General features: G+C 38.0%; 2 protein-coding genes across 6 annotated transcripts in view; both read left to right on the top strand.

Annotated features, from left to right (window-relative positions):
• The window catches only part of pparg (peroxisome proliferator-activated receptor gamma), a 41,496-nt gene extending 38,351 nt beyond the window's left edge, over window positions 1-3,145 (top strand). For all 4 annotated transcript variants that reach the window (XM_084928684.1, XM_084928683.1, XM_084928685.1 and 1 more), the window contains exon 9: window positions 333-3,145. In XM_084928684.1, coding sequence (XP_084784810.1) covers window positions 333-580 — 248 coding nt within the window. In that variant the 3' untranslated portion in view covers window positions 581-3,145. The remainder of the gene's footprint in view (window positions 1-332) is intronic.
• Window positions 3,146-15,232: 12,087 nt separating this feature from the next.
• Window positions 15,233-24,391, top strand: terf2ip (telomeric repeat binding factor 2, interacting protein). 2 transcript variants are annotated; one of them, XM_084928689.1, is made up of 9 exons: window positions 15,233-15,334; window positions 18,253-18,490; window positions 18,735-18,880; window positions 19,066-19,298; window positions 21,290-21,364; window positions 21,453-22,059; window positions 22,141-22,241; window positions 23,054-23,497; window positions 23,633-24,391. In XM_084928689.1, exons 2-9 carry the CDS (start codon window positions 18,261-18,263, stop codon window positions 23,852-23,854), a joined length of 2,058 nt encoding a protein of 685 aa, XP_084784815.1. In that variant the 5' UTR covers window positions 15,233-15,334; window positions 18,253-18,260; the 3' UTR covers window positions 23,855-24,391. The 2 variants fall into 2 exon arrangements, with proteins under 2 accessions (XP_084784815.1, XP_084784816.1); XM_084928690.1 differs by having other exon boundaries at window positions 15,255-15,334; window positions 18,256-18,490.
• The last annotated feature ends 243 nt before the right edge of the window (window positions 24,392-24,634 follow it).

A 24,634-nucleotide genomic window follows, 5' to 3' on the forward strand; every position in this document is an offset into this window, starting at 1 on the left:
TAGTGCTGCTTGATAAAAACCTGACCTTGGATAGCATGATGATTAAAATTAAACGTTTTATTTAAATATTAACCTAAATGACAAATATTATCTCTTGAAATCGAGATAAGCATTCTTAACCTAAACTGAGATGTTTTCTGCCAGTGAATGTGGATAATGTTTAGTTATTTGCACCTCTCCATCCAACATAAGTTTTAAACTTTAGGTCATTTTCTATCGGTTTTATTTCTCTTCTTATGCCAATTTAAATTTTCACCTACCTGTTTTAATGGACTTTGGATATATTGTGGTCGGTCTCTCATTTATCCTCCTTATCTCTGTAATGTGTCCAGACCGGCCAGGCCTGCTGAATGTGAAGCCCATCGAGCAGCTTCAGGAGACGGTGCTTCATTCACTGGAGTTGCAGCTGAAGCTAAACCATCCAGACTCTCTGCAGCTGTTTGCCAAGCTGCTCCAGAAGATGACAGACCTGCGTCAGATAGTCACCGATCACGTCCATCTCATCCAGCTGCTTAAAAAGACAGAGATAGACATGTGTTTGCACCCGTTGCTGCAGGAGATCATGAAGGACTTGTATTAGAATTCAACAGGAGAAGAGGACAAGTACAGAAAGGGGTGAAGAAAAATACAGTGCTGTGCAAAAGTCTTGAGTCACCCTTGATTTAAGAAGTAGGTTAGCAGTTTTATTGAAACATCTGAAAACACACATGGGAATACGTTATATAAATCAAAAACTGAGTGTGTACTTTAAGTAGTTCTCGGGAATAGCTCTCCAGGCTTCTTGAAGGACATTCAAAGCTCTTCTTTGGATGCTGGCTGCCTTTTGTTCCATTCTCTGTCAACATGATCCCACACTGCTACAGTGATGTTAAGATCAGGGCTCTGGGGGAGAATAGTCCATGATAATGTGGTAATGTTCAATCATGTGTTTTTCTATCCAGGTATGCTTTTACTACATTGGCAGTGTGTTTGGGATCATTGTCATGCTGTAAAATTAAACCATTGCCAATCAAACACTTTCCAGATGCCTTTGTATGGTAGATCAAAATCTGAGCGTAATTCTCTGCGCTCAAAATTCAGTTTTGACAACATCTCCTCCAACACCATTGGCTGAAATGTCGCCCCAAACCATGACAGACCCTCTGACGTGTTTTACAGGTGGTTTTAAAGATTCACTGTTGTGCCTCTCTCTTGATCTACAAACTGACAAGGACAATGATTTGAACCAAAAAGTTTAAGTTTGGATTCATCACTCCATTAGACTGGGTGCCTGGATTTCAGTCCGGTTTTTGTGTAATTTTCTCCTTGTTCCCCTTTCTTAAGAAAGGCTTTTTCAATGGTGGCCATTTCTGATGAGGCTTCACTGAACAATAGATGGATCAGCTGAAGGTGCAGATGCATCTCTCAGTTCTTGTGTCAGGTCTTTGCTGGTCTTTTCCTATTTCTTAACATACATTTCATCTGCTGTTTTTTAGGCCTGCCACTTCTTCCTTTGTCCTCCACTTGTTCTGTTTCTTCAAATTTTTTAAAGACATACTGCACACTTTGCTGAGATATGCCAAGCTTTCAGCTAACAGCACTCTTGGAATCACTTTGGTGCTGAATTTTATTTTATGCCTGTCAGACTGTCAAACTTACCTTTAGCATTTTTATACATTCAACTAAATCAATTATGCACTTTTGCAACGGGCTGCTGGTAACAAAGTGACTAAAGTAGACTTTCTGTAAAGTAGACAATTGCTTATCCTTACAGTTTGTTGTTTTTTTAATCCTCAATAGTAAGTGTTGAACAAACAAAACAAAAACATTCCTCTGAAAAGAAGCAGGTATAATGACTGGACTACAAATGAGTTACAAAACAGTCAATGTCTACAGAAAAACTTGAACTAAAACTAAAGACATTCAGAAAACCTGGAGAACAATTGCTCAAGACCACTTGACCAAATTACAGGAAACTCTGGCTCCTTCAAAGTAAAATATGGAGAAATGAGAGTGACTGAAGACTTTTGCACAATACCATAAAAGAGAATGAAAAGAGATTGCTTTTAAAATTATGAGTTGAGATTAAGCACTTTGTGCTCTGTGTGTGTGTTGGTTATAAAGTCATGTAGCCAGACAGACTGACTAACTGAAATTGAGAAAGAGATGAGGAAGAAGAGGAAAACAGAATTCAGGGAAAGAAATGCAGAATCTGAGTATTAGATCTTGTCTAGACAGTCTGCATGTGAATAACTTGTGGTGCACAGTCATTTTAGCCTCTGCTGAGCAGGGTGCCAACTTAAATATGAAACTACCACCTATTGCACCAAAAGTAGCGTCTGGGACAAACTGAAAGTGAGGGGATTTTCTTACTGGCGAGCTCGAGGGTAAAATTGTGAATGTTCAACACAGCCAGCTTCAAGTGCCTCAAGGAGAAATGTATCACTGTGAATATATGACACCATGTCTCATACAATACAGTATGTGTTGTTCGTGTGCAGCTTATCTACACGGTCAATTACAGCTATCATAAGCAGCACCAGCAGCAGTGTGTACATGCTTCAATACCTCTGTGAACACGCACAAATACATGAATGCTTACACACACGCTAAAGCAATGCTCAGACAGACCTTTTCTGTTTTGGCATCAGGGTGAAGGTGCTATCTCTTTTTAATCAGCTTTATCCAAAAACAGAAATCAGATTATTGCCTTTAACATATTTTAGACGCCTGCAGAAACTGTGAGAAACTGTTGAGCTGACCAAATGCAAATTGCCATGATGATGTTTGCTGTTTGCTGAAAAATAAAAGTGTATGTGCCATATTGTGCCTTCAAGAGTTTATCTTTAGCTGTTTTTTGTTTTGTTTTTTGTGAAGTTAATGTCATTTTAAAAACATTATATATATTATACATATTACATGTATGGTATGTATTGACTTTTTTTTAATTGTCAGATACAATTGACTTTTTGGCCTTGGTTTTATTTCAAATTCTAAAATACTGGTTTGAGTTATAATTTTTGCTAAGAAATGATTTTGTATGTGTGGACCAAATCTACTATATCTGATCCATCAAATGTTGTTTGTGCAGACAAAAAGAGTGGACTGATATGTTTGTGGGGAAAACAGAATAAAGAAGATGTAAATAAAATATTTTTTAACTTTTTACTTGAAGCCTGTCTTTTCTTTAAAAGTCGTGGAAGCTTGCTCACACATGTTTCATCAAAAACCATTTTTAAATACTATACTTCCCAAAGGCATTCCAGTCATTCAGACTCTTGGAAATCTGTTTTACAGTCATTACATCAGCTGCTCCTCAGTGTCTATTACCAAACACACACACGCCCTGTTGGAAAGATTGCAACACATGAAGACCAAAGTCTGTGGATACAAATATGAACAGCAAGCAGGGAAGTGGTTTTACTTTTTTAGAGTTCTGGTTTTTTTGGTTCTGTTTTTTTTTCTTTGCTTTTTTTTAGGTGGCATTACATTTTGTCTCTTTGTTTTGACAGACAATAACAAAACAAAAAAGGTGTGTGTGTGTGTGTGTCGGGGGGAAACTTATAGAAATTCTTGGAAAAATAGGATTGAGATGGGATCGCGTGCGACAACAAGGTCAAACTCAGGACATCAATTATTAACCCACTCGGACATCAGATCAACTCGATGCCTGGCGCAACTTCACAAAGCTCTCTGACTGGCTGGCTCTTTGCCAAACAACAGTTCACAGAGTGTGTGATCACATGATCACATGCAAGGGGTTAATCTCGGTGACAAAAAAATACTCTTGGGGGTCAGTCCCTACAAAGTTAACACTGTTAACATTGGTTAATATATCAGAAGTTCTTAAACTAAACAGGTAAAATAAACAACATATGCTACTGAAAAGTTAAATTGAGACATAAAAATGCTATCTGTCTCCGTGTACAAATATGGTATTTTTCTTATGTAATTAATGAACTTCAGTCTTTATTTATCAGCCTTTAACAGTTAAACAGTTAAACAACTACTTTTGTCAGTGAATCAGACATGCTTATGATCATTATCTACACCCTGCCTCTTTATGAAAAATAAAACCATGATTTTTCTTCTTTTTTACTTCCTTAACATGCCTACAAATACACAGAAACGGGCTATCTGTACTGTAATAAATAGTTATACGTGTATTATTTTTGTATATAGGAACTTTATAATCCAGCTGATGAGCTGTTTCCTGGAAACCAGTGGCCTCTGCTCTTTCTCTTTCTGACTACCCTCAAGCACAGTCTTGTCGTTGTGGGCAGGAAATAACCCTAAATTATTAATGTGTCACACCCTTAAACTATAAAATATACAGTTGTGGTCAGAAGTTTACATACACTCATCATGAGCATAAAAGCCATGGTAATTTGTGGCTTTTAATAATTTCTCTGAACTGTTCTTTTTGATGGTACAACATGCATCTTTGACCTTTGACCTTACAAAAATAAGAATTGGGTGCACAAGTTTGAATTTATTTTGGCTCAAATATATGCATACACTTGCTTAAATCTTTTAATGTGATGCTGAAAACTCAACAATGTGTTTTGACTTGACAAGGCTTAGACCTGTTAAATTCTCATTATGCCAGACCATAGACAAATTATTTTGTTTTGGCAGAAAAAGGATTTGTTTGACCGGAATTGATGGACTGATTAATAATTAGAATAATAAAAAAAAAGTCCAATGAACTCAGTAAAGAGTAAAGAGGGAGAACTTTAGATTTACACAGGTTGGGAAGGTGTCTAGGAGCCATTTCTAAACAACTGCAGATTCCAAGATAATAAATTCAAACTATTGTACACAAGTACAAGTTATTTTGATGTGTCACGACTTTGCACAGGCCTTGAAGAAGACCTAAACTATCCCCCTCAAGTTAAAGGAAATTGGTCAGGGTGTTGAAGAACAAACCAGTACCACCAAGGCTCAAACCTGCCAGGAACAGGAAATTCTGAAACACCGGTGTCTATGTCAACAGTGAAGCAAGTTTTACATTCCCATTGTATCGGCCTCGAAAGATGCCTTGGCTCCAAATCAACACCTTCAGGCTCGTCTGAAATTTGCAGCTGAAAAAGCAAAATGGCTTCTGGAGAAAAGGGTTATGCTGATTGACCTTTTTGGCCACAAGAGGTGAAGTGAGCAAAAGTGAGATTTTTAAATCTAAGAGCACTGTACCAGCTGTCAAGCATGGTGGTGGTAGTATCATGCTTGGGGGCTGTTTTGCGGTCAGTAATACTGGTACATTGCAAGTGGATGATAATAAAGAAGCGAGAAAACCTCCAAATTCTTCAGCTTCATAGCCAGTCAATAACTAAACAAGACAATGATCCCAAACGCACATAAAAACTGGTTTTGAAATAGATAAACCAGGCTAACCCTAAGCTTCAATTAAGTGTAATTCATTTTATTTATATGGCGCCAAATTTATATTGTAAAGTGAAGACCCTACAATAATACAAAACACCAAAAAAACCTCAACAATCAGATGACCCACTATGAGCTAACACAGTGACAGTAGGAAAGAAAAACTCCCTTTTAACAGGAAGGAACCTCTGGCAGAATCAGGCTCAGGGAGGGGCGGGGCCATCTGCAGTGACCAACTGCAGTTGAGGGGAAGAAGACAGGACAAAAAACACATTGTGGAAGAGAGCCAGAGATGATTGAGTAACTAATGATTAAATGCAAAATGTTGATTAAAGACAGAGAGTTAAAAAGTGTGGTGAAGACAAAACACAGTGCATCATGGGAAGCCCCCAGCAGCCTAGACTTATTCCAGCATAATAAAGGGAGGATTACGGTCACCTGGCCCTGCCCTGACTATAAGCTTTATCATAAAGGAAAGTTTTAAGGCTAATCTTAAAAACAGAGCGAGTGCCTGTCTCCTAAATTCAAACTGGGAGTTGGTTCCACAGAAGAGGGGCCTGAAAACTGAAGGCTCTGCCGCCCATTCTACTTTTAAAAACTCTAGGAACAACGAGTAAGCCTGCAGTCTGAAAGCAAAGTGCTCTATTGGGGAGATACCGCACTATAAGGTCTTTGAGATTATCCAAGACCTTGTGTGTGAGGAGAAGGATTTTAAATTTACTTCTGGAATTAACAGGGAGCAACGAAAAGAATATACTTTTTTTTATATGGGAAAAATGCACTTTCTCTTTCTAGCCCCTGTCAGTACTCTCACTGCGAAAGCCTGAAATTACATGACATTCATGCCCATAATTACTGTATGTAAACTTTTGACCTCAACCTATATCTATGTATGTTTTTACCAATGGTATAGAAATACATTAGGTAGCTAGAAAAAAAATCAAAGTTCTCCTTTATATCAGTATTATTCTTTTATTGTCTTTAAGTCCAACTTAAGCTTTGTTTCTGGCCATTGGGTCAGTTCAGTGGGTTCAATGTAGCATTATCCACTGAGAAAGATGCATGCATTTTTACCTAAGAAAAAAAATGTAATGTCAAATGTCAAAACCATGGACTCAAACAATATGGCAAGAAATAAACCAGCAATTGATTGGTTGGTTCTCAAGCCGAAAATGTGATGCGATTCTGAAAAGACACCATAGCTGAATCATATGTGCACTAAAGAAAAAGATGTATATCACTTTGGTAAGAAGGTTTTCGCTAAAACAGCTGCTTACTCTTACTGAATGATACAATTGTAGCAACAAGACTGAAACTGGAGAGAGTGTTGGTTTCTTTAAGTCCAAGAAACCAATGCAATTACCTGAAAAGTTAAAGCTCAATAAAGCTGTGAAGTACTGAAATATATGAAGTACTATATAATTGATACAAATTACAGTACAAATTGTACTCACTGTAGTCACTTTAAACCATTAGTTACACCACAAACATAAGTTTACATTGTTTTAAATGATTAAATGATCTTCCTTCTTAAAAACATGACATTAAACTTGCTTTAGCTTCTTATCATGTCAAATCATGGAAAACTATTACGTTTAGAAATATGAGGGTCAAATAGGTTTTCACTTGCCTCAGAGTGACAGTGTTGCATTATGGGTGTGGGAATTCAGACAATGGAACAGAGTCCAATTACTCAACAACTCAAGTGCAGAGTTGAGGCACTTGACCTGAATTTGAGTAATTTAGTTTGACGCCACATTAAAATTGTACTAGTTTAATTATAAACTATTAGTTACTAGTTACTTCACGTAGATAATACCATGAAAAATATGATTATTAAGTATTTTTTCATCTCAAACCACCCAGTTTTATACAGAAAAGCTGAAAACCTCTTTCTCCGCAGCCTAATCTCTAATAACCTTATACACATAAGGCACTTATACAGAGTATTTGTACATTTTTAAGTAGGTTATCCAAATATTTCCTTCCTTTTTCTCATGACAACTACAAGCTCTGATCAGGCTGAATGCCTGTGAGTTGTAAAAGGGGAAAGCCAGGCACAAGTGCTGAGAGCAAAGCCTGGAGGACATGAGAAAATAGCTGAATAAAGGGGACGTTTGGCCCCTAAAAATAAGCCTTTGAATTGGCAGATGATTGTGGGGGTTTCTGGCTTGGGGCCGGATGGTCCTCTCGGATGGCTGATGATGATGATAATTAAATCTGTTCTTTATGTCGAGTCAGCATATCCTCACTTTGTTGCAGTCCGGTCTCTGCTGACTGAATCCTGCCAAGATTCCCGAGCTGATCGGCCAAATAATTTTCAGAAAGTATATTTCTGCCTTTCTCTGTCCACACAGAGCCAAGTCCAAAGATAGCATTCATGATTTACACGGGGAAGTTTTGTTTTCGTTTGAGCTCCTTAAGAAACTGCAGCTTCATTTTTCTTTATTCTCTTTTGTTTTTAGTGTCAGAGAGGAATTCTACTCCCACCAGTGTGTGATACCTGACATGTGTGCATCCCCTGGACAAGCCCTCTTTCTGAAGTGATACACCTGCCACTGTAAGGCAAACAGAGCTCTCAAGACTGTGTTTTATTAAGTCTGTTGTTTACACAGAAAACACCAAAGGAATTAAGGCCCTTCGTGTTCATGTGAGGCAAACATTTTAATCATTCAGTTGAAGAAATTATATGGATTAGAGCCTTTTATGGAGCAACAGTTCCTGTTTCTATTGTAAAACAATTACAGCCATTGTAAAAATGCAATAAAACACAGGCTAATACAGTTCCCTGCATCTGCTTTACGCCAATATTTCATCATCAATTTTCTTGTTTAACACTTATAACACAATCCATTTTTCAGAAGCGCAAGAAAGGGATTCTGCTGTCATATGAACTGATGCCAAGCAATTTAAACAAGAGCACAGTGCACAAGGAAGCTTTTATACGTTATTATTGGAGCATCCATTAAACCTAATGGATGGATGGATGACTTTGTTTGATTACAAAACTAGAAAGCTAGAAAGCAGACCTGTATTTTATAACAAAAACTGATGTTGTAATGCCCTAATAAATTGTGATGTTTGCTTTGTCAGTTACTGCAAGGATCAGAATGTTTTATGGACTGTTATACATGATTTCTTCAGGTTCACATCTTCTTGAAAGCGCTTTAATCTTATTGTGTTTGTGCGTTTGTGACTTTCTGTAGCACATCAGTTTTTACAGGTCCCGGAGATGAAACTATATAATGTTTCTCAAATGACTAAAGTGGTGCCATGTTACATCACACTCACGTGACACACCCCAGCATGGAAATGGTATGATGGAAATTTACAAATAAAAACAATGTGAAAATGTCTTGTGATTCTAAATGTCGGCCAGCATTTTTCAAATGGTGTGATTTGTAGTTTAATTGCCAAAGCTTTCATCACATCATTCACCTGACTTTATCTTTGTCAGGTAGATTTTTTCCAAGTGATTCACTCACCGTTCAGCACCATTTGCTAACGTAAAATTATTGCAGTGCAACCTGGTTTAAGCTCTCATGTGACTCTGACATGGGTACAGGTAATGAACATACCTGTCATTCCCGAGTTCCTCAAGTGAAAGGACTCGTATTAATGTCAAAGGATTTCTTCAGTTTGCCATGCGCAGACAAGCACATGTTTAAACAAATAAAAAATTTTTAAATATTATTAGAAAGATATTTATAATATATTTAAGGTGTCTTAGGTTACAGTGGTGGTGGGTCAATCTTTTTCAGGCAAGTAAGCTGTCAAAAGCTGGAAAAAAAGTTCAGTAACAACAGCACCAGCTATTGTCTTTTATTGTTGTGGACTAAAAAAAGAATCTTCATTCGGTTTATTTTCACTCCATATTTTTCCTCTTGGTAATCCCCCTCTCAGCACGGCCAACCCCACAGTTTGAGAACCACTGGCTTGAGGACAGGAAACGGGGGACAAAACCCTCCCACCTATTCTACGCTGTTTTATTGTTTTTGGTTTTTTTAACCAGTGAGATATCATGTGTTAAGGCTCTTCCCCAGTTTCCAGCATTTACTGTCTTCAGGAATTATCTTTATATTTTCCATTCAGATGTCAATGCATTTATTTCCTCTGTTTGCAACAAAATAATTAAGATAATGCTCTAGTTACAAGTTTTTATGGTATAAGTGGACAAACAAAGCTGAATTTAATGAGTACTATATACAGATTTTACAGTAATGATCACATTGCTCCAATGACTTTTTAAAGAAAAGAAAAAAACATATACTGTTACTAATGGAGTCCAATTTTTCACTTTGTTTATTGTGTGTTCTGTCTCTTTTTAAACCCACCCACCCCCTCCTCCTTCTCCCCCAGACCTATCATCAAAGTATCGTGCGGTTTTCTTGTAAATTCGGCTCTTACTGGCAGCTGCCTTGTAGTCTGTGCACAGTTTGATGTGTTTCTGTCTTTCATGTCAGAGTTTTTAAAAATCCTTCTTCTCACAATATCTTTTACTCGTGTACTAGTATATTAGTACCGTGTGCTTTCCAAGGTTAAAATCTGAGAAGAATGGATACAATTTCTTTAGAGAGAGCCAGTCAGTGATATGAGTTATCCTTCTGTAGTTGATGGTGCATCTTTTCCGAATCAAGGATTCCAGGTGGAAGATTAGATGTGCTGTCAGAAAGGCCAGAGTTTAAGATTTCCCCCATTTGTAGCTTTCTGTGGTTATGTGGTTATTTCCAGTAGTTTCTCAATGTGGCTTTAATAAAACTAAGCTTTTCCAGAGGTTCCAAGTCCATTTTTCTCTTTTTTGCACAAGTAGAATCTCAACCTCCCAATGAAAAGGCAGAACAACACAGACACTCAAATCTCAACCTGTCTTCATTTTGAGACACCTACACAATCCTAGAAGAAGTTAACGCAGCATAAATAGTGATTAATAAAAGGTGCATTGTGCTGATGAACGTTTGTTCTGTTCAAAAAACATGTTTCCAAACAATTATTCCCTAAACAAGTGTTCCTGACTGCTGGAAATAATGGAATTTTTTTCATGACTGAGAGCCCTGGTGTTCCATAAACGTAGCGTGTTATCGCCCTCTGTTGACTGCTACAACAGGGTAATTTTCCTCATGAAGTGCTAAACCAAACCAGACTGTCACGCTGTGGTGAACTGGCCACACGTCTTCTCTACAGCTGCTGATTCTGAAGGAAAAAAATTCTCTGATGTCAACACAGCGAACCAACCTTTCAGTTTATGACAATGACTCAGGAATGAGTTGATTATTTCAGGGCAGCAGTTCAGGTCAGAGAAAGAGCACATTCAGCTGCAAGGGGTGAACACCTTCATATCTTTCTAATGATTACAGATTTCTGCAAACATGCATTAAACCTGGAGGAGTTGCAGAAATCTCAGAGGCTGTTGTATTGTTTCAGCTGTTTGAGCTGAAGAGGGGGGAGGAACAATAGTGGCCAGTAACAATAATGTAGTTGTCAGGACTGTGAGGGAGGCAAGGTCAGTGAGGTGCTACAGTAAACAGGCAAGCCCAATTCCTTCCCATGGCCCCCTGGCTTAAGTTAGGGGGAAAAAGAAGCGGAATTAAAGCTGAATGTTTTATTTCACAAAGGCTATCATAATAATGAGTCTGATGAAACATTTCAAGGACACGCTGATTGGGTTTTGGCCTTTCTTACTCATTTCGATTAGCGCAGGACACATACCACAGTCACATAAGATTAGTACAAAGTAAGGGAGTAACATCATAATTCACAGAACTCTTATATAAACAAATGATTCATTTTTTATCCCGAGTAATAGATGCCCCCAAATATTTACATGTATGTACATTCGCTCAGTTTGAATCATTTGTTCTTGATGTTGGTTTAGAAATCTAAGAAAAAATTGCTCTTTTTAACATTTAAGAAAAAGGTTATTGGGTTAACTTTAAAGATATTAACTACTATGGCCAACAATACTGTTCAAAAGTTTGAGAACACCACAATTTTTGCAGGTATTTATTGGAATTCAAGTCATTCAAGTCCAATGATTAGCTTTAAGTGGTACAATGGTAAGTGGTTAACTGCCAGAGGTTAAAAAAAAGGTATGGTTACCCAAAACTGAAAAATAATGTACATTTCAGAATTATACAAAAAGGCCTTTTGCAGGAACACAAAATGGGTTAACAATTTAAAGCTATTCTGCAGCAATGGAGGTTGCTCAAGCCTTGAGAGCTGGTGCTACTAATTCCTATAGGTGTTCCAACTTTTCTGGATTACTTACAACCCCCTCTGTCTGCATAAAGGCAGTGTTTGGACACACTGTAGTACCATACCCCAGTGAGCATCAGTTAAACAGTATTTTACTGCAGAAAGTGGTGTGCTACAAAAATGGCGAGAAAAAAGCAATTAACAACGAAAGAGAGACAGACCATTATAACACTTAAAAATGTAGTTCTTTCCTACAGAGAAATTGCAAAGAAAGTCAAGATGTCAGTGAGTACAGTTTCCTTTACCATCAAAGGGCACTTGGAAAACTGGGGCAAACTCTGACAGGAAGAGGTCTGCCAGACCCAAAAGCCACAAATGAATCAGAGGACAGGTTTCTGAGAGTTAACAGCTTGCGTGATAGGTGCCTCACAGGACAACAGCTTCAAGCACAGCTTAATAGTGGTTGTAGTAAGCAAGTCTCAGGTTCAACTGTGAACAGAAGACATCAAGCTGCAGCTTTGACAGGATGAGTTGCAGCAAAAAGGCCATTGCTAAGACGTCATGAAACAGTGCCATCCAACTGAAGACTGGAAGAAGATATTATGGACTAATGAATCAAAATTTGAAATCTTTGGTTCATCACACAGGATCCTTGTACACCATCAAGTAGGCGAAGGGACATTGTGTGGCATCGACTGTCAAACATGAGGGAGGAAGTGTGATGGTCTGGGGCTGGTTTGCTGGATCCAAGGTCGGTGACTTATAGAGAGTGAGAGGCACCCTGAACCAAACAGCATTCTTCAGCCCCATGCAATACCCTCTGGTATGCGTCTAGCAGTCAGGGGTTCATCCCATGGCAACATAATGACCTAAAATATGAGTCCAAGCTATGCCAGAACTACCTCAGGAAAAAAGAACAAGATGGGAAGCTTGAAAACAGGGAGCGGTCAGCACTTAAACTTAAACGCCATCGAGCTGGTTTAGGATGAACTGGACAGAAGATTGAAAGCAAAGCAACCGAAATGTGCTGCACATTTATGAGACCTTCTGCAACAGATATGGGAAGAACTTTCTGAAGAATATTTGATTTCTACTGTAGAAAGAAGCTCTTCAGCTGTTACATCTGGTGGCTACTTAGATGAGTCAAAACTTTAGAATACATTTTGGTCTATAAATTGAGTCCATGAATCCTTTTTTACGTTAATTGCTTATTTGTACTATGCTTTCATTTCAGAGTGCAATGAGACATTAGACGGCATAATTTTCAATAAAAACTGGAAAAATTGTTGACAAATATATATATATATATATATATATATATATATATATATATATATGAATGAGGCAATATGGGAAGTTTATTAAGTTGCATGACTTGCAAAAATTGAAGGATGTGGAAAACTTCTGTGGTTCAACTTGTGGTGAACTTTTCCAGACTATACAGCAAAAAAACCTCGTGCCTGAAATCAAACATGACACATCTTTAGCTTTAGCAGAAAACAAGCGTTACTTGTGTTCCCACAATACCACTGAGAAGAGTTTTTTATACGTCAGGTTTAGTTTAATAATTTTATTGCTTTGTGCCGTTTCAGAATAAGGTGGTGAAACCAGTGCAGGAGATTTATATTTTACTTGTGAAGAGCTGCCTCAAGGGGGTCAATTGACTGGTCAAAAATCTCCCACTCAGCTGACAGGGTTTATGAGTTTTACAGTGATGAAATTTCTCTGCTGTAAACATATGATCATCATCAGTTTAGGTCTCTGTGGTCCCAACCCTGGTTTAATTAAATATTTTCACAAACTGAAAGGAAGATTCAGTTTTTAACTTTTGCTCATTGTTGAGCTTAAGTTTGGAAAAATAAACATATATAAAACAAATGTAAACCTTATATTTTCATATTTGTATTTATTTAGTTAGTTAGTTAGTTATGTAACTGTGTGGATATTAAAATGGTAAAACAACCAACCTTGCAACCTCGCTGACAGATGAGACCAGAGTGGCGATTTTTTAACCATAATGCACAACACCACATTTTGAGAAATCCTAAATCAGCATATCAGCACAAACACCTCAAACCAACTGTGAGGCACAGTGGTGGAGTGGTGAAGATTTGGGCTTGTTTTGCAGCCACAAAACAAGCACGAATCTTGTTTTGGGCTTGTTTTAACTCACATTCTAGAGTTAAATGTGAGGCCATCTGTCCAACAGAAGAAACTTAGATAAAACTGGGTCGCGCAATAAAACAGTGATCTCAAGCACAGCAGTGAATCTGCAACAAAACAGCTGAAAACGAAAATGATCAATGTGTTGCAATAGGTCAGCTAAAGTCCAGACCTCAGCCGGTTTGAAATAGTTTGCAAACCTCAGTTTACTGAAGCGTGGGCCAGAATTCTTCCACAATAATGTGAGACCCAAATAAAGTGAAACGGAAAATTATTAGTCAAGTTATTGCTGGTAAAGGTGGTTGTACAAGCTGCTGAATCATGGGCTGCACTTTTTGTGAAAACTTTCTATTTCATATGACAGTAACTCAAAGCCATGGCAGTTCTACTGAAGAGCTAATGGCAGATAAACCATTCTTTTTCATGTGTAAAGTCCACACATTTACTGAAAAAATGCAGTTACATATATATTAAATGCTTTTGTGCAAAATTGAATTCATGATTTATACATTTATACATTATTGTTACCAATATATTTCAGAGTGACAAATTGAATATTTACTCCACTTCACTTCAGTGTTACCAACTGCTTTGTGATGAAAATCTTGGTTGGTTAGTACAGTTGATCTAAGAAACACATTGCGTTTTTCACTATATGTGCTAATCTCACATCTCTAAGCTCATCCAGTTTTGTTTCCTTCATCTATTTCAAATGCAAAATGTCAAACCTTTACTTTCAATAAATCATCCAGAAATTTGTGTGTACATCTTCATTTTCTCTCACCTTTTTACTCACTTTTCACATAGATCTCTCAACCCTCCATAGCCCATCTCCAGAATGCAGCAGCACGATACAAATAGAAACTCACAAATCACACCTATTCCTGCTTCACTTCACTGTCTCCCAGTGAAATTCAGAATCAAAATTCTGTTATAAACATATGAAGCACTACATGGACTGTAAAGCTACTGAGACCATATGACTGCAGCTGGCTTTTCAGACAATATCATCAAGTTCCCACTGTCTTACTTTAAACCAGAGGCAATCACACTTTTGAGGTTGTAACCCTAAACTTTGGAACAGCCTCATTTACTCATTCCCATTTATTTTAGGCCATAGTGTACTAGTATTTGCCTTTATGGAAGTGTTGGAATGAATGTGTGATCCTGGGATTGATTATTAGTCTGTATGGTGTAATGTGTATACTTAGCTTTAATGTGGCTGAGTCTGGCTTTGTAACTCCATATTTTGAAAAGTGTTGTACAAATAAAGCTATTATTATTGTTGTTGTTTACTTTTTATTCTTGACCTTCTACTTTTGCCGCTATAATTATATGAGTATAATTTTCAGTATCATTATGATATTTTAAGTATTATTTCACAATAACGTGTATATTTTCCTTTCCTTACTTATAAATGAGGACTTTCACAAGATCTTTACTTACTTTTACTTCTTTACATACTTTTTCCTTTATCGCATAATATGGATGCGACCAGTGGGGGCGATACGGAGCCTCTAACCTCTAACAATTCAACAAGGAAGAAAAAGACCCGGAAGTGAGCTTTGTTGTTTTTCTGGGGCGGGAAAGACTAGCTAGGAAGAAGGCGAGGTGCACGGTAAGTTTAAAATATTATTTCTAATCTCAGATGACATTTATTTAGGCGACTGCTCTTTTTACAGTTTGCCATTTGACGGGCTAGCGATGTTACACACCTCCTCCCTGCTGTTCATGTGAGCCTGAAAAACGTGTCTCAGCGGTGCACGTAGCGTTTTCTGTGCCTCATATTTTCACACTAGATGAATCTGTCCAGCTTTGCATAGTTTCCGGTTGATTTTCTTTTATATAATATTCCCTTATAAGAAAATCAGCCACAACGACCTCACAGTGAATTTAAGTGACCGTTTTATATTGTAAACTACAACAAAAAATACAAACATAAACACAAAAATAGATGTTGTTGTATATTTACTATACCAAGAACCTACTTGAATCAATAAAACAAACAACCATCTCACAAAATAATCATTTTAAAGTTGCTTCAACCAAGCTTGAACACCGTAAACCTTTAAATAACTTAGAAAGAAAATTCAGCACGAACAATGGATGCTGGAAATTATACAAATATAAGCAAAACAGTTCATTTAAATCCGTAGGCAGATTACATAAAATATACAAGTATACAACTCATAACAGACAATAGATAAGTAAAGTAATGTAGTGTGAAGTCTTAAAATGAACGTATATAGATCTGATTTGCCACCATCTACTGTTGGAGATGTGCCTTAAATTATGATGGGTACACCACTCCTTTATTATAGTTAGCGTTAGGCCCGCCTAAATGTCCAGGGGGTTTAGGGTAAGTGACAAAAAAGGAAACAATGAGGCAACAAAACCCTTTTTTCTTTTTCAATAATTAAACTGAAAGGTGACATGGACAAGCTGCTGTCACCTTCCAAAAAGGATGACCATAACAAAACCTGAAAGTTGGTCCAAATAGAGTAAGTTAAAATGGTTAAATGATGCAAAAATACACCATACCGCTCTACTGATCTGAAGTGTAGTAAATACACACATAAGTGTACAAGTCTGACTTTAAGTACTCTAGCCTAATTACTGAGTAGAATCTGCTGCACAGAAAGGTGGCACCGAAGGCTGGAGAGACGGCAGGACACACCCACAAGGGCTATTTCAGTATTCATTTTACTTACAGTTTGTCCATCTCTAGGAACCATAAGTAAACCTTTTAGATCAACCAGATATTAATGAATTACAATAGACCAGGCAAGAAGTAATAAATGTATGAAATATCTTTTCAGCATCACTCAGTGACAGGATGTTTCTAATTTTAGAGCTAATGCACAGATGAAAAAAAGCAGTCCTACATATTTGTTTACTCCATGCGTTAAAGGGCATATCCTAATCAAAAATGATGCCCAGGTTCCTCTCGGTGTTACTGGAGGCTAAAATAGTGCCACCCAGAGTAAGTATCTGGTTGGACACCATGTTCCTACGATTTTTAGGGACGAGTACAATAAAGCTCAGTTTCGTCTGAATTTAAAAGCAGGAAATTAGTGGTTACCTGTAACTGTTGTAGTGATCTGAATTGAAACCAGGCCTTGGTGTCTTTAAGACATGCCTGTACTTTTTTTTTCTAGTAGATTTGTATAATGTGGTTTCATGAATAATTAAAGCAGGGTATCATCTGCATTACAATAATGCATTAAAATAAATGTAAGTAGTCATGTAAGAAAGTCTTTTCTAATAATGTTACCTAAGGGAAGCCTGTATGATGTAAACAGTAATGATCCTCACTAACTGTCCATCTATCAGATAGATATGATTTAAATTTCTGCAGTGCAGTTTTTTCGTACCCACATTTTGTAGTAAAATATTGTGATCAGCAGTGTCAAATGCTGCACTGAGGTCTAGCAGAACAAGCACAGAGATGAATCCACTGTCAAAGCCATAAGAAGATCATTCACAACCTTCACTAGTGCCGTTTCTGTACTGTTAAGATTTTCTGAATCTTGACTGAAACCCTTCAAATAAACAGTTGATGACAACTACTCTTTCAAGAATTTTTGAAATTGAAGGAAGGTTAGAAATCGGCATATAATGTGCAAAGATAGCTGGATGGAAAAGAGGCTTTTAGTGGTGATTTAATTACCACCACCTCAAAAGGCTATGGTGGGTAGCCTTTTAATAACGAAAGAGAAAGTGGGCAAATACTGTATACACGAAACCTTTGTATATAAAACAAGCATAGTTATTTTTTAATTTTAGCTCAAAAAATTAAATACAAATAAATAAATAGAATAGAATTAAACAAATAGAAACATCTTGGTTGCAATGAGAGCCACAAATGGCCCAATTAATGTAAGACTTTAGAAATTAGATATAACGATTGATATTAACTTTTCGGCTTGACTTTTAAATCAAGTCCAGTGTGACCCCACGATATCTGAACGTAACACTTAATTTGAACTTGCAGTGTCAAGCTCCTCTTTTTGTGAAACACACTTAACTAGTTTTTGGGTTTTTTTGGTATCTAGTAAAAGACATGATTGCATGAGACAGTCCTGAAACTGAGTCATTGCTGTAAGAATAAAACATTTTTAAAAATTTTGACATTCATTAGGTAGATGATTTATATGTGTTGACAATAAAAGTTGCCTAGTTGACAAAATAAATGATCACAAATTGTGTAACTGTTAACAGAATAGTGATGCATCAATATACTGCCAGTATTGACCGATTTTAAATAAAATATTTATCTTTGGCCATGAACTCTATTTGTTGTGTGCGATAAAGACATGGAAGACTTGACAAGTCTAAAAAATTAACAAATCATTTTATAATAATCTGACTTTTTTTTCCTCCTGGCAAAAGAGGGAATTAATAACAACAGCAACAAAAAAAACCCCAGAAAACTAAAATATACAGAAAATGTAAGTTGCTGTTGGTCCAGAATTTCACACTCATCACATCCATGTAGCACACTTATAGTACTGGCTGTTATTGAATCTCTTCCAGCAGGGGAGATGCCATCCAAAAGACAAGTTGTGGCCCAGCCTGCCTTCTCTCCAGTTCTCTTCATGACTGTGGAGGGTGAACCGATTAATTTCTTCTTGCGACCTGGTCCCATCAAACGCAAACTCCAGCCGCTCGTTTCAGCTGGAGGAGGAATGTTGTGCAACGTCCAGCAACCAGGAGCAATACTGCTGACTGATCCTGAGGACAGAAGTGTCATTCCTGAATCCACTGCACACTGGTACGTGCTGAACTGAGAATTCATGTTAATATCGGCAGGTGTTTACATTTAAAGAAATGTGTTGTTTTTTTCAGTCAATAAGAAGAAGATAAAAAAGAAAATGCTTCTTCAGTTTAGTTTGGTGGTGATAAATTTATTCAACCCATTTATGATTCATATCTTATGAATCCCACACACACAACAGCAGCACTGGAGCATACCTGGAAGTCTTTTTATCTACTTATATCCCTTGTTTACTTTTCAGGTACGTGTCCACCCAGTATATTTATGACTGTGTTGAGAAGAATGAACAGTTGAATTTAGAGGACTACAGGCTAAATCCTGAAAAGGTCCAAAGACATTCTGCTAGACTCAACAACAGCAAAAACAGTTCGCCTCAAGCCACAGGAGGTATGACTAAACCCCAGACTTTCCATGTCTGAAGGATTGTGTTCTAACACGTCTGCACTTTACAGATTACATTTTTTTTATTACTTGAATTGTTTACAAGTTACAATTAGAAATGTGTGTAAATCTGGTGAATAGTTAAATCTGCTTCCATTTTCTACATTATGTCTACATTCTTTTATGACTAGGCAGAAGTGCCTACACTCCTGAAGAAGATGCTGCCATTTTAAATTATGTCAGCAAGCACAAGACGGAGACTGGGGGAAACCGGCTTTGGCAAGAGATGGAGAAACAGCATGTGACCGCACACACCTGGCAGTCGATGAAACACCGCTACAAAGCACAACTGGCTAAGAAACAGACAGCCACTGTGGAGGCGGAAAAGCCAGAAGACAGTAAGACAGCAGAAGAAAAAACAGAGGTGATTAACTATCTGGATGTTGTCGTTACGATTTTGTTATTTTTAGTTGTGTTTTTTGTCATATCTTAGTCTGTTTCCACTATTGCTTTGTTTTTTTAGTTAGAATTTTCAAAGTAAAGTTTGACTTTAAATACACAGGCTATTTCCACGACATCATAAAATTAAAACAGTATTTAGTAAGTGACAGAGACAGTGACAGAAAGACAAAGTGGCTCCGTACTGTAATGGCTTACACGTTTGCCTAATCATCATCATCATCATTTATAGCACTTTAAAAACACACCTGGTAGACCAAAGTGCTGTACAATACAAATATAAATATAGTAATACAATAGGAAAACCCAAACATAGCAATAAAATTAATAAAAATGTCAGTTGCCCACAGAGTTAAAAGCCAGGGAATAAAAATAGGTTTTTAATCTGGACTTAAAAACTGGCACTGATGTAGCTAATATGGAGAGGAAGATTATTCCAAAGCATCGGAGCCGCAATAGAGAACGCTCGGTCTCCTCTAAGTTTCAGCCGGGACTTGGGGACTGAAAGCAACAGCTGCTCAGCTGACTGAAGCGAACGAACGGGGACATGGGGCTTCAACAAATCAGACAAATAAACAGGTGGCAGACCATTTAGAGATTTAAAAACCTAACATGTGAAAGAGTCCCAGTTTGATCCTGGGAGGAGACACAAATCCCTTTGGAGTTGTATCAGGAAAGGCAGCTAGTGAAAACATGCAGCGCTACCAACTGTGGCAATCCTTGTGAATAAGGACGCAGCAGAAAGTAGCTTTATTAGTAAAAGAACCCACGTAGAGACGCTAAGTAAAAGTAAGTAAACCGTTTTCAAACCAGTGTTGTTCCATTTGAACAAAGTTTGTTATTTTTATCCAAAATATCAACATATTTGCATCACAGCAGCGACAACAGCATCCACTAACATTACAAAACTGACAGGCAAAATGATATTAGAATCTACATTACGACTGTACAGTAGGACGAGATGTACCAGATAAGAAAATTCAGAATTTTTAATCCTTTGGATGATTGTTTAAAGTCTTACACAGCACCATGTGGATGCAGTCAGAAACATGAATATGAGTAAAGGTGAGACTGAGCGGGGTATCTGTGAACAGGAGAAAGGTCAGCCCCGACAAACTGAGCAACTCGTTCCAAAATGAGGGAATTCCTCTGTAGCATGTTTGTGGTTTGAATATTGTATATTATAGTATATACTGTATCAGCGGTCCCCAACCTTTTTTACACACAGACTGGTTTATGTCCAATATTTTCACAGACCAGCCTTTAAGGTGTCGCGGATAAATACAACAAAATAAACCTGGTACCAAAAAAAAAAGAAGATTTATTCATAACACACGGGAGAAGACCCAGAGAAACCGAGTTAACGATTAAAAACAATAAAGAATAATGATAAAAACCCTGAAAACCATAAATTTCACACACAAGCCTGTGGCCCGGGGGGTTGGGGACCGCTGTACTATATTGTTATATTTATTGTTCTATATGAGATATTATTCATTGTTTTTTATCCACTTCGATTAACATAAAATGCAAATTCTAGTCCTCGAACACATCCCATTTGTGAACTTTACAGTGTGTCTACTTCTGGTTTCAGCAGCATACTTAAGCCGTCTTACCTGCGTTTATATTAGAATCCTGTTGTTGATTTTACTAAAACGCCTTTATTGTAAAAAAAAAAAAAAAAAGAAGAAGAAGAAGAAGAAGAAAAAGGGGAAAAAAATCCTTCACGTGTAGTAAAATAGGTCACAAGCTACCTCCTAAACTTCTTGAAGCTTTAATAAAAATCTGGAACAGTTTTACCAGGTGTAGGGCAAAGAGTTGCCACTGGGTGGCAGCAGTGGGTTAAATAGAATCAGACTAACCAAATTCAGCTTTGACATATTTTCAGGCTGCTGGCAGTCACGTTTTTAATAGACTTTAATGCTGAAGCTTTTCATTTCCTCTGTCTGCTTCTAGGTGGAAGAGCATCAAGAGACAGATGCTCAGAAATCTTCATGTGAAGAAGATGTTTCAGAAACAGACCTAACACAGGTGGGAACTCACTGCTTGTATGCTGTAAGGGTGCTGTATGTTGTTATAGTTGCTGTAAAGACATAACCTGAAATGGGTGTCTCCACAGATGGATGTCCAGTTAGTACAAACAGGAAGCACACCAGAAAATGTAGAGCAAGAGCAACATGTGAGTCAGAAAACAGATAAACAACAAACTGAAAGCAAACAATCAGAAACTCTAGAAGCTGAAGTATCTCAGGCCTTTCAAACTGCGGCGCCTTGTGCGGACCTACAGGCAGAGACCCAACTGCTAACAGCAGAGACCACAGACGCAGAAACAGGTGAACCTCAGCCTGTCTCCCCACAAAAACAAAGTTTGTCAGGGGATGACTCCACACCAGCTCAGCCTAAGCCCACGCCCAAATGTTCCTCATCAGAAAAGCCAAAAGAGAAGCAGAAGGCCTCCCCGGTGCTGGAACAACCGTTGCGTCGAACAACTCGCAGGCAGCTTGAGCTTGAACCATACGGCAAAAAACTGAGGTCATCATCAACCCAAGCAGTGCGAACCACATCATCTCCCCAGCCCCTGAAAAAAACTAAGTCTGCTCTTCAACAAGATACGACCACAGACCAGCCGGCTCCCAAGAAAGCCAGAGGAAAAACTCCGAGAGCAGCGGCAGAGAGTGACGAGGAGCAGAGTACACCCGCAGCCATATCTAAAACAATACAAGCAGGTATGTCATGACACAAAGAGTCGTTTTCATTCTTTTTACAACCCTTCTTTTTACACTTCTTATACTTTTTGTGGTTTTCAGATGAAACCAATCCAGTGCCTCAGAAAGGAGAAAAGAAGAAAGAGAAGAGGAAGTTGGGGATTCTTGAATTGGCAACGAAGGAGTTTGAAGATGACAGTGAGGTAGGATGCTGGTTTTGATATACTTTGTAAAATCATCACTCAGTGCCTCAGCATGCAACAGTTCCCACTCTTGATTCCCAGTTTGATTGGGAGTGCTGGTGTCTCCTGTTGGGCTTTATGGACCTGCGACCTAAAAATGTAACATTGTGTGTTAATGTTTTTTCTAGCTTTGTTCATTTTTTTTTTTTTAACAAACAGCAGGTCTTTTGTCCTGTCTCCCTCCACTCATCACCAATCAGTCGCAGCAGATGGCTGCTCCTCCTTGAGCCTCGTTCTGCCAGTTTTCTTGCTGTAAAAAGGGAGTTTTTCCTTCCCACAGTTGCCAAAATGCTTGAAAATAGGGGATCCTCTGATTGTATCCTCTGATCCTATATATTATTGCAGGGTCTTTACTATTAATCAAATTGAATTGAAATTTAATAGGAGTTGTGACAATAGAAGCATTCCATTTGAACATTTTAACAGATTGTAATTGTAGTAAAATACTTTTCTGTAAATAGTGGGATGTCAGAGAACCACAGGCCCCACATGATAGTTCTGATTTAAAGCACGAAGCCATAGAAGAGAGTTTCTAGATTCTTTGCTGGTTATTGACCACAAAAGCTTCTGCTGCTTCTTTTACACACATGAAAGTTCCTGTTTTCATTTAACTGCACTCCCAACATCTGCTACACTGTGTTGTTTCTTGCTTTACATGTAGCTCGCCTTTGTACATGATGTAATCCAAGTTTTTCATCATTGTTTTTCAGTGTTTTATAATACTTTTCTGTGTTATATATGTTCTTTAACACAGTTACATTTGTATCTCACAGTCTGATGATCTCGAAGCTCCAGATCTCCAAAACCCTGCACAAACAGCAGCTACATCGACCTCCCTTCATCCTCCGCCTGCAGACACAACTCCAGATCCCGCTTCCAAACAGTCCTGCACTAAACCTGGACCCACTGAGACCCCTCTGAGTAATGTCGAACAGGCCCAGGCCACTAGTAACAACTGTGCAGCTGAGAAAAGCTGCCTGCCTCCAGCTGCTGAGCCTGTAGTGTCCGAGACTGTCGGTACAACCTCCAAGGCCCACCTGTTCATATTCGACAGTGAACCTCAGGAAGACGACTCTCAGTCTGTCAGCGGTGACCGTCCAGCAGCTCCTTCAGAACCACAGCCAACAGTGAACAAAGATGCTGCACTTTCTCTGACTCAGGACCTGTTAGAGGAGGACAAGCTGCGAATCAGAGACCTCATGAACCAGACAGATAAGGTGAGGTGTTGTTTTTCTTCTCCATTATATTCTTTCAACCTTTATTTTGCTTATTCAGATATAAAGGGGTTAACTGTGGAACTTGCAGCTTTCTCTGTGTTAAGTCATTTTTAACCTTTGCTGTTTTTCTTGTAGGACTTAATTAGTGTGACCAAAGCTTTACTTAAGACCAGCGGAGACTTTTCTGCTGCAAAAGACCTGCTCTTGAATCCCTCCTCCATTTCGGGACCGTTTTGGAATCGCTGTGACGACAGACTTTTGCTCTCGGCTGAGCCTATCGGCATCCAACGGCTGCAGGAGAAATACGGCGAGGAGAACGTGGCCAAGAGAATCGTGTTTCTCGAGGTGGAGGGATGAAATAAGATAGATATAAGACATAATGTCATCTATTACTATTTGCACTTACACTGTGCAAAGACTGAACTGGTTAGTTGATACCGATTGAGTTTAAATTTTCACTTCTGTTTCTCGGTTGTCACCCGCAACAGTCAAACTTGTGTAAACTGGTTGTTCAGTACAGCTCCTACTCGACTAAATCTAAACTTTTATTCAGAAGTTGCATAAAAGATGTGCCGTGACTTTTATTTCTCTTTAAAAACACAATTTTGAAGCATTTTAGAAAGAAAATATGTTTAAATAAGATGAGTTTATTAAAAACACATCTTTTGTGTTTTTAGTGTTACTTTTACTATGTTTACTTCCATTAAACTGTGTAATAAATATTTAAACATCACCCAAGAACACATGAGTGCCATTTTTAAATGTATGTTTTTGTTGTTTTTTTTAACTTTAGCAGCAGATCATATTGATCAGAATAAAAGAACTGCAGTTTAATCTGGTATTGGTGAGATGATGTTCTCTGTGACTAGTTTGAATAAAGTAATTTCACGATGACCTGCTTTGCTCATTTGCAGCTCCATGCTTTTATTCTTTTACTCCAAATGCAACATTTGAACAGCCGCTGCATGAGGCTTCAGTTATCACAACCAGAGCTGTGTTACTACAGATCACAGTATATCATGAGGATGTCTCTGACTCCAACTCCAAGAATAGAAAAAAACTGAGACTGAGAGTTCAGAGCAGCCTGAATGCTTTTTTTAAACATATTTTGACCTCATTATTTATAACTTATCCCAT

Source organism: Perissodus microlepis, chromosome 5 (assembly GCF_051167445.1).
Source record: "Perissodus microlepis isolate ML-2025 ecotype Zambia chromosome 5, ASM5116744v1, whole genome shotgun sequence".
NCBI classification, from domain to species: Eukaryota; Metazoa; Chordata; class Actinopteri; order Cichliformes; family Cichlidae; genus Perissodus; species Perissodus microlepis.